We start from the raw sequence: 21,157 nt of genomic DNA on the forward strand, positions 1-21,157 counted from the left end.
CTCTAAAAATTTATATAGGCTCAATTCCTCAAATTTGCCCCTCATTCGCGTGTAACTTCCGAACAAAACCTACTGGAGAGGGTCTGAACAACATATTACAGAATACACAACAAATACACGCATAACCCAGAAAGAGAGAGAAGAACTAGAGAGACACAATCTCAGAGAACTAGAGAGAGAATCTCAGAGAACTAGAGAGAGACACAGTGATTGTGGAATCGATTATCATCTTCGCCTCTGAGATCTTGTCCTCCTACTATGTCCACTTTGTAGAGGACAAGGTATTTAACATTCAATAAATTCGTCACTCTCTCTCCTTTATCTCTATAAATTCATTTTTTGGTCCATTAACGCTACGAATCGAGCTTCAGAGCATTGGGATTCGCATTCGATTGGTATCTGTGTGAAGGAATAATTGGTGAAAAGTATTCCAATTTCGCTTTATTCCTTCTAATTTTTGAACTTTGATGAAACTTTTTTCTTTTCGATTTTTAAGGATTGAATTAGGGTTTTGTTTTTTGTTTTTTTGGAACTGAGAGATGTGCTTAGCATGTTTCTTTTGGAGTGTAGGGTTTTCGTCTGATCGATTACTGGGGAGGCCTCAAATTTCGCATTCTTGGAGTATTAGGGTTACAATTGAGGAACAGATTAGGGATTGCGGGTCAATTGAAGTGTACTCAGGATCGCTGTCTTCGTGTATCGTGAGTTAGAGGTCGTGGATTGGGTTGTTCTGGTGTTGTGTTTTTGGGCATTGAAATTGGTCATTGTTCTGTGAATGGAAGAGGATTGCACGTATATAATTGTTTAGAGGCTGATCAAGAAGTGGGAAGTTACTTGTTTGCAGGTTCTTGGATTTTGCTGCCTTTTGGAGTGTTTGATCTTGAGTTGGGGATGATTTTGGTATCTGATTCTAATCACAAGGTGGAGGTGATGGTTCTGTGTTGGCACAGCAGGCAAGATAGAAGATCAGGTTGTAGTAGTCCCTTTTCTTTCCTCAAAAAACCATTTGGGTTAACATAATTTGAGCAGAATTTGTGACCAAAGAACTTATTTTTGTGAATTTTGTGCCTCGGAATTGTGCACCCAGTGCTAGTGTAACATTGCAGTTGGTTTGGATCAATTAGGTGTGGTAGGGAGCTTTTGCTTCAAATTGAACTTTGAGTGAATTTGCTCAATCCCTGTGTAGATTTGGAGCCAGAGGTGAGTTAAGTTTTGTGGGTTTTGGAATCTGTGCTGCTTGAGAGACTAAAAAGTTCATGGAGAATTGTTGAATCTGGAAATGAATGTGGGGACATGGTGCATGGACGTGAGCACAGTAGCCGGTTGGTTCCCTTATTGGAACAGTTCTGCTGGAAATTAATTATATCAGTGTTTGTTTATCGGCAGTGCCCGTTTGTCTTATTCCAAGATTTTGTGCAATGTCTCGCTGCTATCCATTCCCACCACCAGGATATGAAAAGAAGGCTAGACCAGATGACACTGACTTACTGAAAAAGGTTTGTCTCTTTTCCCTCATATTACCTCCTTTTCTGCAATTGCCATAGCATCTATTGAGTAGGATTCCCATTGTTCACTTTAATTAGTTGGATGAATGCATGTTGGTTACTACTTGTTTAAACATTATTAATTTAATTATTTACTTCTTGATTTGCCTTTGCTTGATATTACCTCCAGACGCCATATGACATATTAACAATTGGTGTAACATATTGAACTGAGCATTCACAGAAATCTACATTAGAAAATGATTGGTGATGAGATTTACATACTTTTACATCTTAAAGTGACCAAGTCCTACTGTGTTCCTTATATATGACTATGAGACATTATAATTGTTCGTTTTATTTCACTGAATATATTAGTTACTTCCTCATTAGATCTTTTAACTGATTTTGGATAATTGGCAGTTTTGACAGGGGAATTGCCTTAGTTAAGCACCTCAAAGTACTGGAAGTTAATAAAAGAAATCTGCTACTCAATATCAAATTCTGTGATTGGTTTTATACTTATTTTGCTTTTACAAGATGTCCATATGCTGATAAGATGTGTGAATGTTGAAGAGAGGAACTTTTATTAAATGTCTATTATTAAAACTGGAGAAGTGAATAAAAACTGATGCTGTGAACTATGATTATTCTGTTCAGTGGAGCAATTTGTAATGTTGTGATAGATGATTATTTCATTTTTGGTTATTTTGGATGCTATGGAAAAGCAACTTTGAAGTGCCTTCCATTCTCCAATGAAGGTAAGGTATAAATTGTTGCTTATTGAAGTCCAAATGGGTATCTCATGTAGGGTTCTTAGAACTTCCTTTTTTATAGTTCTTTCAAGGGTGATTGTTTGTCACTGACTTCTGTATATGCTACATGATATACTGTAAAATAGTCTTCAGCTCTATTTGATTAAAAAATGGGTACACGCTTGGTTTTCTGCAAAACTTGTCATTACTCATTATAACTGCCCTTGGTATACTTTGTTTGTTAAGATCTATGAAGCTCTGATATTATTTAATGGGGAAATTTATTAAGACTTCAGAGAATGAGAATTCTATGCAGCTGGTGACTTTGGACTTATCGAGTATTTCGAAGGAGGTTCACCCTAGAGTAGGTCATTGCAAAATCTATAATTGCGCTGTACATGAATTTTGTCTGTCATTTAGGCAGTATAAAAATTATATTTATCAAAAAATAAAATAAAATAAAAATAAATAAGGCAGTTGAAATTGGTGGGAGTGCTTCTACTTGTAAGGGCAAAAGTTTCTGGCTTTCTTGGTAGAATTAGTCTCAGGAGTGGATCGTGGTTTCTTAAGCATGGATCGCGTGCCAGCAGTAAGCATATTGGTGTGTTATGATAACACTGCTGTCCTAGTTTTTGTAATTGTTTCGAATTTTCTTGCATGATCCAGCATTCTTCTGACATTGTTTCCTTAATTTTCATACACATATTGTAGAAGTGATGAAGCCAATCTTGTTAGTTTTGTATTTGCCTATGATCGTAGTTGCAACAATCTTTACTTAAGTGGCACCTTGGTTGCGCAAATGCGATTCATTTTTGCATAGAAGTTCTCAAGCTTGCTTGCACTTGTTATAGCATCACATTTCTAATCTGATAAAAGAATCTCAACCAGCTTGAGACAAATTTAATTATTAATAGCATCAAACATGATAGTCTGTGCATTATTTTATAGTTTCTGAACAGAAATAAATGGTTATAGAAAGAAATTGAATTCTAGATGCTTTAAATTGTTTTAGGTCATTCTTGTGTTGTTGTTTCAAGTCCCCGTGAATTTGGTGGCAAAATTCAGGGCCACTGGAGGCTTGCCTGGTCGTTAACTTCAGGGCCTCGTTGGATTAGTCGAGGTGTGAGCAAGCTGGCCCGGACACCCACGATTGTCAAAAAAAAAAAAAAAAAATTGAATTTGGTGGCAAAATAATAAAACCAATAGATTAAATATTAAGCAGTCTAAGATGCATACGTGGAAGTTCTATACATCCTTCTATAGGTAACAGAGTCTCTAAGACATGGATTGACCTTCATGATTAGATGACTTAGGTTAGGTTGGATATTATTTTTACCAAAGTTCTTAAATTGGCAGCACCTTACAGCTTCCAAATCATTACAATATGCTAGAATGATGTCAGATTAGCCTGCATTGTTTGAACATATCAATAGTCTATATTCAATTTAAGGAATGCAAGATACGTGGGAAATTGAACTCAAATTTTTAACGTTTAAGAGTTATTGATTTATCTCTTTATAATTGATGATAGGATCATAACCCTTAGCTGTCCACCCATTTAGTGCCAGCTGGTAGACTGACAGTTTAGGCTGATCTTGCTTGCTCATTTTTCGTTTTTGTTTCTTTTACCGCATGCCAAGTTATTGCCTTGTCCAAATGACTATGATGTCCTTTTTTTTACTAACATTTTCATTTTTATGGTCTTTGAGACTTCATAGCATCTCACAGTGATCTTAAGATCTTTCAAAGAGATTTTAAAATTGTGGGAATTGTCGGAAACGACTTACTTTGAAGCTCTTTAGAATTGATGCCTTAAAGTGCTGGTCCTCCAATCCATTAACTCCATGATCAGTACCTTTTTTAATACATAGAGGTGTTACAAAGAACAACGTGAAAATTATGATCATTTCAAGCTTGCAGCGGGTTCTGAAGTCAAAGTAGGAGTTTTCTCTAGAGACCAATCATTTTGCTTCTGGTTTTCAAAATTCTTTTGTACACCTAGAGTTGCAGAGGAGGTTTTAAGTATGCTGACCATGTCCAATAAATAGACAACTTTTATTATTATTATTAAGATTTAGGACTCTTAGGCGTGCAAGTTTCTGATTGTTCCAGAGAAATTGAAATTTTGTTGATTTTATGAGTTCACTCTCTTTCTCTTGTCCCTTTTTTTTTCTTCTTCCCCAATTAGATCCATATTATTTGAAACTAGATGAGTAATGTCTATATCTAATTAACGTAAATAGGCATGGTATAGCACTTGATTTTGATGCTACATTTAATTTTATATCATGTTTTTATTTGTAATAAATTAAAGTGTCTTTTTTTTCCTAGTTGGTACTCACACACACATGCCTTCATAGAGGCTTGAACCCTTGACCTCCCTTTGGAAAGTAAGGGTCTGATACCGCTAGGCCACTGGCCCGTTAGTAATAAAATAAATTAAAGTGTCAGATTTCTATTGTGGGGGAATAGAATTTAGAATTCACTTTAACTTTATTCAGTCAATGGTATTGGTGTATTAACACGGTCATTGTCGAATTAATTCTTGCTTATGAAATCTTGAATTTTGTTGTAGAATTCAGGGAAATCTGATTGATCTTTAGTTCGTGTTAATATATTTTCCTTGATTGATCATTTAGCTTAGTCTGGTTAAGTTTCTAGGTGATATTTTGCAGCTGTCTTACTATTAAAAGAAACCAGTTTCCACACTAGGCAGAGTTGGTGCCTTATGCTCACCATTCCCTTAACTTAATCAAGGTTGATAGAGTGTGGTTTCATGTTGTCGTACTTGCTATGTCAGATTTTGTAATCTTAGTCCCATTGAGGAAATAGATGAGCGACAAGGAAATTTAAGTGTCACATAGTACATTGAACTGGAGAAAGCAAATAATTGTGTAAGCTGACATAATTAAGCTCTTCTTTTTCCTTCTTCAGTGTATAAAAACTGTTAATTCTCAAAAAATTATAAGAGACATATGTTACATATTTAAGCTTTTTTTTTTCCCTTTTCCTTTTCTAAAAATTATATAATTAACGCGAATTCATTGGAAAGATGTTGCACTGAAGCATAAAATGAAACTTCAGTTATGTTTTCACTATAAAGAAAAAAAAATCCTTTATTTCCATTCTACAAAACTTTCTAGTTACTTGATATTGAATATCGTTCTGATATCTCAATTCAGATGTTGTCATCTTTGTCATTGGGTGGATCTGTGTTACATGGACTCTTCGATAGTAAGTGAAGTACCTGTGTCCAACGCACAACACTCAGGCGTGGGTGTGAGATATGTGTCCGAGTTTGACACTTTTTGTTGGACATGCATCTAGGAGGCATATCCAATGAATATCGATAATTCTCCATTCCTTATTGTTTATGTGTGGAAGTTTATGCTAATCGAGGATATTTTTTGAATCTAGGACTTCTTCTTGTGTAGGTTTGGTGAAATTGAGGCTTTTGTTTAGGGGAGGCTTCTCATGAGTACATACCCTTGTAAATTCTGCTTTTTGGTCCCTGCATACTAGAATTAGGAGGACTTGAACGGATTAAACCTGTTCATGTTGCTGAACCCATGTAATTGCTTTGATGAGGTTGTTTCATGGCAATCACGTTGGGGGCAGGGGCAAATCGCCGTGATGGTAGATTTTGAGGGATACTTTTTGAAGTCGTCTTTTGTTGTTCTTTCAACAGTTGTTTTCTTCCTATTCAAGAATTAACTGTAGAGGCTGGTTACTATGAATAGGTGTTCTTTGTGTTGTTCTGAAGAGGCTGACGGCCATTGCATATTGGATGCGGCAGATTGTGTTATCCTTATTTAGGGTTCCTGGATTTTTCTGCATTTCGGTGGTTTTGTTTCAATTGATGTATCAAGGCAGTTGAAATTAGTGGACACTTTGGGATCTGTCAACATTTACTAGTATTCTGGTTTATGAAAATAAAATAATGGGTCCTTGCAGGAGAGGATATCAGCTTTTGCAAGGTAGGAAAGAGATCCAAGTTTCTTTGATTTGGTTCACTTAGCTTCATAGAGGTTTTAGGGGAAGAGTTTGTATGTTTACTAGGAAAGTACACTCTTTTAACTAATTTTATTCATTTTCAAGGTAGGGGTTGGCAGAATTTTATCTTTTCCATGGACTGTTAACCTGCTCTTTTGATTGTTGTTTCTTGTCTATTCTTCCATCATATATTTATATTTTATTAATATGAAAATATGTTATCGGAATCAATATGGTGGAATTTAAGTTTTTGTACGCTAGAGCTTGGAATATTTTTGGTATGGACCATAATCTCAGGACTATATAATCAACCTGCCAGTATTGCCTGTAACATCCAATTCATGCAAATACCAATTCAGAGTAATTTCCTGTTCTTAATGCTGCTTTTGTGAGAAATACAGATGTTGGTCATTTGAGCAATTTGTTGTGGTTCTATGTTATGGCCCTTGTATGTTTCAAGTTGGAGGCACTTTAAGCCCTCGCAATTTTTTCAGGAGAAGCAGAGAGAGAAAAAACATAAAAAGGAGAAGAAGGACAAAGAGAAGGGAGAAGATAAAGAAAAAAGGGATAAAGATAGAAGTGATGGAAAACATAGGGACAAGAAGGACAAGCAAGAAAAGCACAGGGACAAAAAGAAACCCAAGGACAAGGACCGAGACAAAGATAAAGAGAAAGCCAGCACCTCAGGGGAGAAGAGAGTTGCAGGGCATTCTGAGAGTTACAATGGAGAGAAGCTTAATCATAAAGAGAAGAACCAGCACGAAGACAAAAGCAGTATCACATATGAGAAGAAACAAGATATACAGTTTCAGGCTCACAATGGAGAGAAGCCCATTCGAAACAGCCTTCCAGCTGAAGAGATGGATTCTAGATTTGTGCAGGAGTTGGGTAGGAGGATCAGAGATGAACAAAAGGGAGCAGGGTGCCAGTTGGTTGAGAGATTTACTGGTGCAGATGGAAAAAAGGAGGTCCGAATGGACAGAGTGGTGGCCAAGGATACTGGATGTATCGCTGAAGGGAAGGGAAAAAACAAAGATATACGAGTTGATAATAAAAAGATGGTGGCCAATGATACTGGAATTCTGGTTGAAGGGAAGGAAAAAAACAACGATATACGAGTTGATAATAAAAAGATGGATGGGCAGGGTATCAGGGACAAGGCAGGATTTAGTGGAAGTACGAGTACGATGGTCCATAATATTACTGGAATCGTCCAAAACAGAATTGAAGGGATGTTCAGACCAGCGGACAAAAACATTGAGAGAAGGATGGAAGGTAAAGAGAAGTCCAAAGAAAAGGAAGTTGATGATAAACGACGGGACAAAAAGGACAAATATATGGAGAAGAAAAAAACTTTGAAGGATACAGGCAGGGAAAAAGAGAGAAAGAAAGATGAGAAAGTGAAGGAGAAAAATGAATACAAGTTCACAGAGCAGGATAGATTTAAAGATAGCAATAAGAATAACCTTATTGGTACTCACAATATTAAAAACTCACACGATCCCATGGAGTGTGACAAGAGTGCTGCAGCTGAGGGAAATTCAAAAAAAAGAAAAGACTTTGGGACAAATGGATTTTTGCATGGTGAGTTCTTTAACATGTTGTATATTGATGGTGTTTATTGCTGTTTAGATGTGTTTGAAACAATTGGGAATTTGTTATTCCCCAACCAGGAGTAGTGTTAGGAAAAGTAGTTTGGCCCAGTGCCAGATCCTAATATTCTCCCAGCAATTGATCATCTGCATTTCCCAATACAGCATGTAGTAATGTTTCCAAGCATGTTACTGATTAACCTTTATCTGACTAGTGTTGCTTGCTTTGTGAATGGACTTACAGACAATGATGTGAGGCCTTCTAAAATGCCAAGGCCCATTTCTAATCCATTGACAGAAAATGGAAGGAAATTGGAACCTTGCAGAACTCCCATCATGTTTACCTCCAATATGCAAGGAGCTGCCAGTAATCTGTGCGCAGATGATAAGGAGCACAAGTTAAATGGTGTAGCAGGAATGCAGCCATCATTGTCCATCTCCTCAGTGAAGCCTTTGTCTGCAACGACACATGCAGATCAAATTGCTAAAGTATCAAAGGCTAAAGCATCAAAGAAGCCGCCCCATCCTGATTCCATGTATCTGAGCCAGGTACTTTCAGTTCCCAAAATGGAAGAATGGTTTGATTTTGATGACCAGGAGTGGCTGTTTAATAGCAACAGTCACTCATCTAATCCCAAGGTGGGTTCTGTTGGGACCAATGAGACACCACAGGTATGGGCCAAAGCCCAGCATATAGAGTCAGCTGATGTTTGTGCTCTGCCATATGTTATTCCTTACTAACTGTTAATTAAAAGGGAATGATCTGTTGCACTAAACCTTTCGGAGGATCAAGCTATTGCGAATTGATAGCAGCATCTGACCCAGATGGATTCCTGATTTTGCCACTGCATTCATTCGTTGTAATGCTCTCTGCCGCAATAAGGAACACCCACGAGTGATTACTCTGTCCAGGAATTGTTTTGAATGAATTGCCTTGCTCTGCGGTATGTTGGTGCATCTTTACTGGGTTAGGGTTAGAGAGAGATTTTTTGCCTCCACGTTGAACAACTAATTCATTCGAATGTCTCTGAGGCCCCAGAGGCGGAGGCAACCTGGGAGAGCGTTGCGTAGAGAGGGAGATTTACAAGCTTGTGCAATTTTATTTTATTTGCTTAAAGCTGAGATGCTCTTTCGAGTTGAGTGTAAGGAAAAACTAGCTGTGGTATCTGCTATTCACCACAATTTTGATTTGTAACATAGAGCTCTTATTTACAAGAAATGTAAGAAAGAGGGAAAAGAAACGTAGTCTCGTTCAATTTTTTTTTTTTAACGTCAGATGTAATTATAGTTCATATTCAATCTGTTTCCCGATTTGTGCTGTCTAATATCTTGGTTTTTTATTCCATTTTAGCCTTGCTGTTACCTGTGAATTTGTGTTCATTGACTTCTCAACTATTAAGTTGTATCGTGCTGCGTCTTATAATTTTACATTTGCGGTTCAACACAATGCTTTTTCGTTTATATATGGTTGCTCCTTTGAAGGATGTTCAGTTTGCCCTTCTTTCATTATCAGTTGAAGGATGTTCAGTTTGCAGTGTTACAAAAAGTTTTTTTTTTTTCTTTTTTTTTTTCTTTTTTTTTTTTTTTTTTAAGCAGTAGTCTCTAAGTATATAGGTAGTGCAGGCAGTCAGACACATTTGATTCGCATAAATGTAGTCAGATGTGTTATACGTTCGGCTATAAGCGGTCAAAATGTGTGTTCACGGTTTTTAAGCGGTGGTCTATAGATATTGTTTAGCTATATGTTCGGCTATCGGTGTGTTTGCATTTAGCTGTGTTGTACTGTTGTATCACATAAATATACTCAGATGTGTTTGTATTTAGCTGTGTTGTACTAAGACTTGTAAGTATTTGATTTATTTCTAATTAAATGTTTATTCCTAATTCATATGCTCAACTTAATAATAAGAGCCATCAATGGCATTTATGGATGGAACCACACCTTGTGGTGACGTATGATAGTAAATATGAATTTAAGCTCGGAGATTTCCAGTTTGTCAGACTGAAGAGTCAAAACATACATCATATGTATATGTGTGTGTGCGTGCGTGTATATGTATAGAATATAGATAATATATGGGAAAAGTCTTCAGACCATGCTGATGTTGGATGTAGAAAATGAATGGCTTATGTCATTGAGATACCTTACCATCATTGTTAGATAGACGAATCGAAGTTGGCATTGGCAACACAAAACAGGGACAAATCACATGCAGAGATTAATCCCCCACCCTTTCAAAAACAGAACTTGTTCAAATTTGGCATGCAGATCAATGATTAACATCCAATAACAAGAAGACTGACTAATCTCGCAATCTTATCCCAAAAGGATAGCAAGGACAAGAGGTGAAATGCTCAAAGCTAACTTTTTCTGATCATTGGAAAAACATGGTTTCCCACACTCAAAATCAGTTCACCATTTAGTTAGATCTGCCAAAGATAATGTCCACCATGAATTTCCGGCCTCTTACAATACTCAATAATCTACCATGGTTGGACCTGTCAATGGAGCGAATCCTGATCCGGATCCGATCCGATTAGTCGGATATGGATTGAACAAAAAAACCGATAATCCGTTTACGATCCGATAATCCGTTAGCTTAACAAATTGGATATGGATTATGCTGATCCGATCTGATAAAAATCCGATCCGATCCAATTGAAATTATATATATATAATTATTTATCAATAATTTTACACATATATATATCAATACTCAAAAGGTAACCCAAAAATCCAAAATAATAATAATGTTATATAAAAATATTGTGGTGTTGACGTTCACATGCTAATAAATCTCTTAATACACATACTAATAAAATCATATTCTTTATAATTATATATGTTAGTAAATATTAATTTAATCCGATTTCAAATTCGATCCAATCCGAGCCCGAGCTAAATAAGATATGGATGGAGACATTCAGTCCGAAAATCCGTTAGTGATCCGAATTCGATAATCCGTTTGCTTAACGAATAGGATATGAATTTGATCGATCCGATCCGAATCCGATCCATTGATAGGTCTAACCATGGTGGTCCGGCCTCTTACAATACTCCGTAATATACCGTGGGACACAAAGAGTACCCCCCGCCGTCTCACATGTCAACCTCCAAGATGTGAGGTAGTTCTGCAAATTGAGAAGACAGTACTACAATGAAGGCGTTCTCATAGCGTGCACGCACACTCATTCGTTGGATTGGGTGCCTGATGTCATTTGATACTCAATCTAAACAGATGGACGGGTGTCGGTGTGTGTTCATGTGAGAGCGCTCTGGTGATAGAATTTTCCAAATCTGAAATACCAGTCAGAACACAGTTGTGGCTCTCGTTAAAGATCAGACAACTACTAATCATCCAAAGAAGATCCTACAAGGCGATACGAAGATAAGGAGGAAAATTTTGAAGGGTATGGTTTTATCCACAAACAGGACCACAGAAAATGGTCTCTATAACCAATGAATAAGGTGGGGGAAGAAGGGTCATTTTTACCACAAACAGGACCCACTCAAAATGGTCTCTAGAACTAGCATTGAATACGATGGGAAAGAGGTCCGAAAGGTCATTTTTACCACAAACAGAACCACTGAAAATGGTCCATTGAATAGATATGGTGGTAAAGAAAGGTCAGTTTTCCATTCTCCTTCTCAACAGTTCCATAAAATCCACCAAGTTTTTCCTCAATCCAACTCAAACAAGTAATTAACATGATCAGAATGAAAATAAATAAAAAGTGACTGATATGGAGAATTAAAATGGTACGAGAAATGTTTATATATGTTTATTCTATGTACAATTTATCGCGTTACAGTTATGGTTGTTATTGCCCCAGCGAATATACATCAACAAGGGTCTTTGAATTTACAAGTGTTTTCCCTTGCTGTTGAAAGCCATACTAACCAGCTAGTACTTTAGTTCTCGCTTTCGAAAACCATGTAAAAAGGTCATAATATATACACAAATTTAACAAACTTATTCATGAAGCAGTAGATGATTCATTCCTTTGCATGCGCATTCGTGCTCCCCACGACATATTTTCACCGGTGTCCTTGCTCATGCTTCTTCTCTTTAGCTCCGAGAGCTGAGTCTGCCAGCGGTTCTTCCATTCGCTTCTATCCTCCATTTGCTGAATGCAAAGCAAGCCCCGATAAATACAGAGTGATATAAGAAAATAAATCCCAATCTAAAAATTAAAGGTACAGTTCTATAAACACAACTATAAGTGCATAATGAGAAAGATAAAAGAGAGGACCAAACTAGAGACAACAATCTATGAACAACTACAAAAATAAAATATAAAACCCACTTTCCATATTACTCGGTATATTAAATGAACCAAAAGAAAGTTGTTCCATGAAATTACAAATTATATAGAGAATTAATAAGTTAAATAAGAATACTAATTAGAGCGTCTGTCCCCTACGAAAGAAAATTTCCATTCAGACTGGGTCTTACATAACACAGAGAACTGATTTAATTTTCATTTGACTTCTATTCACACTATAAAGAACATTCACTGTAGCAGAGATATATTTTCAAATGAAATAAAAAAAAAATTAGCCAATTTTTAGAAAGACAGAAAAAAAGGTGAATCAAAAAATTGAGAACAAGTCATAAACGAGAGAAAACTCATACGCTGGTTAAATTAGTATTTGGGAGCACCGAATTGCCACCTTGGATTTGGAATTGGAGAAAATTAAGTTTAAATTTTGAACTAAATTTTTTCCGATTTCAAATCTAATCCGCCAATTCGTACTCTCAAACATAAGTTAAGTATATTTACAGACAAATATCATATGGTTTGTGGACAAGGACATATGTTTTATTCCAACACAGACCAGTACTTTCAGGCATAAAAAAACCCACCAAAGTAAACACAGATAGGCCTATCACCTATGTGACTGTACATGCTGGCTTCTAATTAAACACATTTATCAACATTTAGGTTTGTTATTCATGCAGAAGAACCAATCAAACAAGCATGAAAGTCCCTTGTACATAGAGTTACAGGAAACTTTAAGACAAAGATTATTATTATAATTATTATCGTTATTATTATTATTACTATATTTTGTACAAGTATTCAAAGGAGTGCCAGACACTGATACAATGTCCAGAAGTGTCCAAATGGACAACTCTACATGGGAAGAAATGTACTATATATGTGTTGAAAAATTCTAAGTTTTAATATTCCAATATTTCTAATTTCCAAAGTTAATATTGAAGATTAAACAAAAAACAGCAAATAAAAATAAAATCAGAAAGGTCAAATAATGATTGCCACGAAAATAATGAACTAAAAAACTTCATTAATTCTTCATGTCAACCCAGAAACCACCACCATGTTTAGTCATATCCAGATCAGGCACGTCAAGAAAATCAGAAGTCGGAACTTATAGAAAATAGTGAAGTTCTACAAACCCTCAAATTTTCAGAAAAGTAAACAAAGCCACTAAACATTATGGCAACCAAATCATAGCTGATTATTGAAGTTGCACATAAGCAAACAACTTCATATGAAAAATATGGCAATATTAGGTTATACAATTTCACCCATACACACATATTTATGTATATAGAAGCTTGCAATTCACCAACACCAAACAAATGTACCAAAAACATAACAAAAACCAAAATAAAAGCACACAGACACACACCAAATCACACCAAGACTAACTTACAAAAAAAGCCCAAATTGAACAGACGTACATGCAACACATATATGCACATACGTATAAGCCATTCTAACCAACAATAAAAGAGGAACTCTACTGAAAATTCCCAAATCCTCCAACCCCATATCAATTCCTATTAAATAACAGCAAAAACCAAATTCAAATCACACACACACACACACAAAAACCAAATAACCACCAAAATACCTCATCACTCTGATAACTTCTTCGAGCAGAGAACGCAAGATGAATACCCCTTGCCATGTCTCTGTCATACAAAGCCCGCATACTCGGATCTGACAACGTCTCATACGCCTCCTGAACCAGGATGAACCTCTGCGTGTACTCCTCGACTAACCCCGGCGGCGAGACATCCGGGTGGTATTTCCGGGCCAACTGCTTGTACGCTTGCTTGATGTCCAAGAGGGTTCCCGTCTCCGATATACCCAGAAGCTCGTAGAAGCTCATCATCTCCGCCGTCGTCGGCGACGGCGGCGGCGACGACGTGACAGGGCCGTCATTGATTGTTGCTCTGGTTTTGAGAGACGAGACCCGGGGTTTCGGGAGGTGCGTCGTGAAGGTGAGGCGAAGAAACGGGTCGGGCGTGCAGGTACGGATGGGTTGTTCTTGGAGGAGAGAGAAGCGAAGGTCGCTTCTTGAGATCACTCCATGGCTGCACATCTCGGTGTGTTTCTCTCTCTAAAATCTATATAAATGTTTCTCTCTCTGCATTTGCTCCGGTGCTTGTGGATCCGAATTTGTAGTTGGAATTGAAATCAGTTGGTGGTTTAAAGGGTAACGATTCTGAGAGGGGTGTCCTGGGAAAGGGTAATTTGGGAATGTCACATTAACTATACGTGTAAACTCAACCACTTGCCAAAAGTCACACGACTCGCACTAATATTTATACAAGTGAAGTGACAACTATCTAAGTTGAGGTCTTTCAATATTTAATATAATACTAATTTGATATTATTATTCAAAATATATGAAAAAGAAAAAAAACCGTCCCCACCCAATTTATAAGAGAGAGATGTGGATTTATACTGAAGCTCGTCGGTTTCGGTGAAGAGATGGTCACCCAAACCGAAGCTCACGAGGGTAAAATGAGAATTTGATAAATAAAAAATTGTAAATATCATCATTTTTCGTCAAAAATAATATTTTCCTTTAAAGAAGGGAAGTTTTATGTTATTTATTTCGAGAGAGATAAGTGTAATACGGCAAACAAGAGGAGAGGGTAGGTTGACGAAATTTTAAGAAAAGTCAGTGTAATTATCCTAAAAAAAAAAAAAATTTGGAGGCAGCCATAATTGTTTAAATGTGTGAATTTGTTGTGACTTGTTCTTATTATAGTAACAATAGAGAATGTTAATTCTAAAATTTGTAAATAAGAAGCCTCGTGACGTCAAAATCATATTTAAGAAAGTAACATCACCCAACTTGAATCCAAATTATTGCAACTTATTCTCTCTTTTTTAAAAAATAATTCTTGAAACAAAATAAGTCACATCAATTCAATAAATTTCAATGAGCTGAAAGCACAATTCTTTAATTTTTTATGAGTTCATAATACAAAAAAATGGAACCGATATTTCATATTGTGAAAGTGATTGGATTTTTTTTAAGGTCATGCTTGGTGGGTATGGAATTAGAAAAAAATAACTTTAAAAAATTGAAATAAATTTTTTTTTTAATTCTACGTAAATATTGTTGATGTTATTTAAACATATTTAAATATTGTTGACATTATTTAAATATAGTACTGTTAGTGAAACACAAGCTGCTATGTTTAAATAATGACAACAATATTTTGTAAAATAATAATTTAAAAAATAAAAAGCCCAAAAACATGCTTCGTAATTAAAAGATCGTGCAAATGTCTTTGAAAGCTGACATGTGGACATATTATCAAGAAAATTATTTAATTAAGCTACAATAATTGCCTAAATTTATATGCTTATCAGGCTAATATATATAGATCAAAAATCAAAATACATTAAATATACTTTATACAATAAGTGTTCAACTCTTTATCAACTATATATATATTAATATTATTATCTAGTTAACCTACTCGATCACACCAATATTTAACTAAGCCAGCTGTTGATTGAAAATAATGAGACAAATCACATAAATTGCAACCCTCAATGTTGTCAAAGGCCAAAATTAATCTAAACTTATTCAATTGTTTTTTTCGATATATTAAAACTTTTTCAATTGTTAATGGGATAACTATATCTATATATATATATATATATATATATTTTGATGTATACATATTATTTGGCTGCTGAAAGCAACCACATCAAAACATGCAACCTAAAAACCCTTCTCATTTTTATGTCATTTTTAAAAGATACATGTATTTCAAAACTATATATATCATTGTATATATGGAGGTGTATCTGACTAGGTGACCTACCAAATGAAAACTTCAGGCTTCTGTAATTATCATCTAAGTTCTAAAAAGCAGTTTTTACTTTGACTTTTGCTCGACCTTGTGCTTAAAGTCAAACGAGAATTTTCCCCTAGTCTGACTGAATTGTATCCAACCAATTTGCTTTCAGAAACAGTACTGGTTGTTTTACTTTTAACCTACTTTGTCTTATACTCTGTTTGGTTGAAGTGATGAAAAAAATGAAAGGAAATATGGATGAGGCATTTTAGGAAAAGAAGGCATCTCTCGCTCTTTATTTGGTTGAATAGAAGGCATAATAAATCATGAATGGGTGACAACTTCTTCATATTTTTTGAGCGGTATGAGTTTTTATATATTTTTACTAATATACTTTCATTATTTAAAATTATAAAAAAAAACAAGTGTTTTTTATTTTTTTTATTTTAAGGTAAATTAGTATGCTATATATTTATATAGTTATTCTCACTTTCCCTCTTATCTTCATCCAATTTTGAACATATAAAAAAACTTTAATGTCGATTTGATAGGAAAGAAGAAAGGGGTGGAAGGAAGACAGGAACGAATAAATAAACTTTTTTCGTTTGGTAGAGAGGAGGCAAGAAGAAAAGAAAAAAGATGATGGATGAACCATCCTTCTTCTTTCACAAATTTTTTTCCCTCCAAATATGGACGAAAGACACAGGGAAGAAAGACAATGCTATTATAAATATTCTTAAATTACAAAATTTTACTTATAATTAACACTTTCTCTTTCTTTTCCTCTTAACAAACAAAATAATGTATTATCACATTCTCTTCTTTTTCATTCAACCAGACAAAAAGATAGAAGTACACAATCTCTTCTTTAGGGAAATCTAATTCATCTCTTCTTCTCTCTTTTTTATCCAATTTTCTTCTATCAAACCAAACGGAGCATATATAAAGCATGAGGGATACTTCCTCTTTCTCTTCCATTCCTTCCCACCAAACATGAGAAGCCCGTATATCCCTCCTCTCGTCCATCATTTTGCAACCCATAATTTGATTAGCATCACAATGGCTTTGTAGCTAGTTCACAGGAGTACAATCAAGAGGAAAGCTAAGTGCTACATTGTAGAGAGTGGAATTTTCTTCTATTTTTGGGTAAGTCATAAAATGTCACCTATTGATTATATGAGTATATGGAAAGGTCTTGCCTACTTTCAGAATTTTCTTAGTTTTGAAATTGGAAAAGAAAAAAAATTAGTCTCAAAATTGGAAAATGTTTTTTTTGCATCCACCCTTACAAGTTTCAATAAAAAACGAGCACCAAATCACTATCAACCCCTTTGATGTATCTAAATAGAACTAACATGGATCCTACTTAAATGTATCAAAAGATTGACGATCGATCCCACTTAAAAGCATCAAAGGGTAGACAATGATTCCGTTCTTGATTTTTTATTAAAAGTTAATGTGCACCACTGTTTAGAATTTTAAAAGGAATATATTGGAAGAAATTACTCCGTATAATTTTAAAAAGAACGTTTATTATGTGATGATTGCTTAAATATTGATAAATGGTGTTATTTGTTCTTCACCTTTAATGATAAAGTATGTAATAAATTAACAAAACATATTGTATACCTAAATTAATTTAAATAAGACGACCGAAGTTTTAAATAGAATTCACTTTGGGTTTCAATGCTTTGTGAAATTTTTTTTTATATATATAATTTTATTTTAGGTGAATAGGAGGGTGGAATGTCTTACACGTTTGTGGAACATGAATATCAACCCTCTTTGTAAAATAATAACTTAAGAATAAAATGGACAAAAACATGCTTCATAATTAAATGATATATCATGCAAATGTCACTGAAAGCTGACCTGTGGACATGTTATTAATAAAATTATTTAATTTAAGTTTAAAAAATATTGTCTAAATTTACATGCCTATATAGACCCTGAAAAGGATGTTTTTAGAAAAAATAATGAAAATGCATAAATATACTTAATTAATTCAACAAGAGTACAACTCTTTGTCAACAATATATATAACATTATTATCTAGTTAACCTACCCATACCAATATTTAACTAATTAAACAAACCACATGTAAACACATATGATTTGGCTGCTGAAGCAACCACATCAAAACATGCACCCACAAATCCCTAGCTTATAATTTATGTCATTTTTTAATTAAAAGAAATACATGTATTTCGAAACAATGTATATTATTGTATGAGGTGTATCTGGTGACCTCAACTACACCAAATGAAAATTCAGGCTTCTGTAAATATCAGCTAAGTTTTTATCATTTTTTTTAAATTTTTTTTGAAAGAAGGCTAAATCATTAAGACGCAATTAATAAGACATATATGTAATCAAAAGCATGACATGATTCAGAAAAAAATGAGATATAAACGGAAAAACTTGTTAAATTGAGAAAATTAAGCTCGAGTGTACATAGCAGTATATCATTTTGGAACTTCTTTTGTTGTTTGAGCAAAAGTCGAGGAAAAATATGGGCATGTTTGGTAATTTTTTAAAATAGTTTTTTATTTTTAAGGAACTAAAAATAAAAAAATTGTACAAAAATTTATTTGGTTGCAGTTTTTTTGGATATTCAGTTAAAAATACAGATTGTTTTTAGAAAATTGTCATTTATAATTTTTTCAAAACTGTTTTCAGAAAACTAAATCAAGTAGCTCATTATTTTTAAAAACAAATGAGTTGGGTACAATTCAATAATATTATGGAAAAAATTGTCTGACTTAAAACATAAGTCAAAGCAGATATTGTTTTTTAAAAACAAATAATCTGAAAACAATTTGTGAGTTAATTATTAAATTAATGAAATGAGTTTTATATGTATTTCTTCAACCTCTCAAAATGGAGGTTGAAGGTTAAAGTCCCTTAAGAATCATAGTGAATTACTGTCAAAACAAGCATTAATAGAATGAGTTTCACTTTATTGAATCTGTGCTTGTCATGTAATTTCTATTTTAAAAGTGATAGTACTGTTCATATATATATATATATATCAGCGATACCAACAGTGCAAGCTATGGAATTCAGAAGTAATTTTGAATTTTCTTTTCAGCACCTTCCTCTTGAAAGTAGCATTACAGTAGCATTGTGGAGGGTGGATTTTTCTTCTTTGTTTGGAAAGTCATAAAATGGCACCTATTGATGAATACATGGAAACGTCTCAACTTCTTTCAAAAAAATTCTGCATTTGAAATAGAAAAAGTAAAATATATATATATATATATATATATATATATATAAATATATTATTGGAATTGAAAAATGCTTTATCGCACCGACCTTTTAAAGTTCGAAAACGAGCATCAAATCGCTATCGACTTAATATGAGTCTCCCTTCAATGCATCAAAGAACTGACAATAAATCACACTTAAAAGCAATGATTTAGTTCTTGTTTTTTATTTATTAAAAGTTAAGGTATGCATAAAAGAAACATGTTTATTTTGTGATGATTGCTTAAATGCTGATAATGGTGTTATTTGTAGGCTTAATATACATAAAATAGCTATGAAAGAGCACTGTTACAATTACCAACACTTTCAAAGGATCAAAATCCTCACCTACCGAAATAGTCTCCTCCACTTATTGATGTGCCTTAAGAAAATGTTGCGATGTAAGGTTGAACATTACATCATTTTTTTTCAATGTGCATCATTAACTAGAGGGACCGAACATTGTTCCACATGAGAGGATTTGAATCCGTCTTTCAAAGTCATGGAACCCATATGTACGGAAAAAAAACTTAAATATTATTACTGTAGTGATGACATGATATCATGCACTAATTAAATACCGACCTAAAGAGTAATAAGACCCATCAACATAGATGCATTCTTACTTACGTGGTGTTTAATTAGTGTGTGACACAATGTTTATAACAGAAGCGTTTAAGTTTTTCTCGTAGTGTACACCCTGACTTTGTGAGGCACCCAACAGTCGTGTCTTGTTTTCAATTGAAAAATTAGGTACACCTATTAGAACACTTTGAAATTTTAAAAACATGCCCCAAGAAATTAAAATTTAAAAGAACATTTTATTTTGGTATATTACTTCAATGTAAAAGTACCATTTTTTCTCATTGACCCTTTGAAATTTCAATCAAAAACTGCGCTCCTTGTTTTCGATTGAAAAGTTGGGTTATCTATCATCTTACATTGAAAGAAATTTCAAAAGGAATATGTTTCAAAAAGTTATAATTAAAATTTAAAGGAAAATTTATTTGTGACAATTGCTTAAACATTAAAGGATTTGTTACCACATGTTCAGATTTCAGCTCTGATACTTGCTGAGCACTTGAAGCCAAAAGTTGTTAAATTATTGCTTATTAAAAAATGACTTCGGATACTGAAGGTTTAAAATTTTCGCATGTTTTTGGTAGTACCGAAGACAACAATTCATTGACGTTGAGAGGCAACTACACTTAATCCAAAAAATCTTGATATCGTCATTAAATCCAGCCAACTTGTGTATGTTGTACAAACAAAACTTTGATCAAGGTTATAATAATCCGTTGTGAAAGTGCTAGCTTATAAACTTTATAGAACTCGAAAAGGACGTAATTTAGTTTAATGTAATAGCAGGTTAACCCAGGAATTAATTAATAATTAAAAAAAAATTAAAAATCTTCAATTTTCTAGTCGATGAAAGGGAAGAGATGAGTAATAAAAGGCTAAAACAAGTCTCGAGAAAAAGATTTAAGAGAATAAAATACAACGGATGAATGAAACATTCCTCCCACCCACTATTTTGCATCCCTCAATATTTGGATTCGGAGGGACGGAAGAGATGAAAGAAGAGAAGGATATATAAATTATATTATCTTAATCATTGTATAATGTATAAAAATAAATAAATAATCTAGCAATTCTATTACGTTAAAGGCACATTCAACAACACATTTCAAATTTTCAAAGCTAAACAAGACTTAAAAACACAGTACAAAGCCCCAAACAAACAATACCATAACGCCCCATCTTATTTTAAAACAGACGCTAAAAGGTTAATAATAAGAGCAGCCCCAATATGCATTGTTTCTTTTCAAGAGTCCCAGTATCCTATTTACACACACATACATATAGAGAGAGAGAGAGAGAGAATCAAGAACGCAAGGCCTGTATGATATAATTCAGAAAAAAGTTGCACCCATAAAAACAACATACCATTGCATAAGCAACACGAATTAAAATGGCATTTTCATGATGTTTATGAAACCCAGTTC

At 34.2% G+C, this 21,157-nt stretch overlaps 2 protein-coding genes across 4 annotated transcripts; one reads left to right on the top strand and one right to left on the bottom strand.

Annotated features, from left to right (window-relative positions):
- Positions 1–9,149, top strand: LOC132274812 (uncharacterized). Of its 3 annotated transcripts, none has more exons than XM_059776149.1 (4): positions 1–425; positions 571–1,496; positions 6,727–7,816; positions 8,069–9,149. In XM_059776149.1, the coding sequence occupies exons 2-4, from the start codon at positions 1,419–1,421 to the stop codon at positions 8,563–8,565; spliced, it is 1,665 nt and encodes a 554-aa protein (XP_059632132.1). In that variant the 5' UTR covers positions 1–425; positions 571–1,418; the 3' UTR covers positions 8,566–9,149. The 3 variants fall into 3 exon arrangements, with proteins under 3 accessions (XP_059632132.1, XP_059632131.1, XP_059632130.1); XM_059776148.1 differs by having other exon boundaries at positions 1–281; XM_059776147.1 differs by having other exon boundaries at positions 1–1,496.
- A 2,420-nt stretch (positions 9,150–11,569) lies between these two features.
- Positions 11,570–14,373, bottom strand: LOC132274813 (chaperone protein dnaJ 20, chloroplastic-like). Its single transcript, XM_059776150.1, has 2 exons — positions 13,709–14,373; positions 11,570–11,952 (listed from the first exon to the last, which is right to left on the bottom strand). The coding sequence occupies exons 1-2, from the start codon at positions 14,180–14,182 to the stop codon at positions 11,803–11,805; spliced, it is 624 nt and encodes a 207-aa protein (XP_059632133.1). The 5' UTR covers positions 14,183–14,373; the 3' UTR covers positions 11,570–11,802.
- Between the last annotated feature and the right edge of the window lie 6,784 nt (positions 14,374–21,157).

Source organism: Cornus florida, unplaced genomic scaffold, assembly GCF_030987335.1.
Source record: "Cornus florida cultivar Cherokee Brave unplaced genomic scaffold, ASM3098733v1 CherokeeBrave_3.0.0_Hap2_Chr09, whole genome shotgun sequence".
NCBI classification, from domain to species: Eukaryota; Viridiplantae; Streptophyta; class Magnoliopsida; order Cornales; family Cornaceae; genus Cornus; species Cornus florida.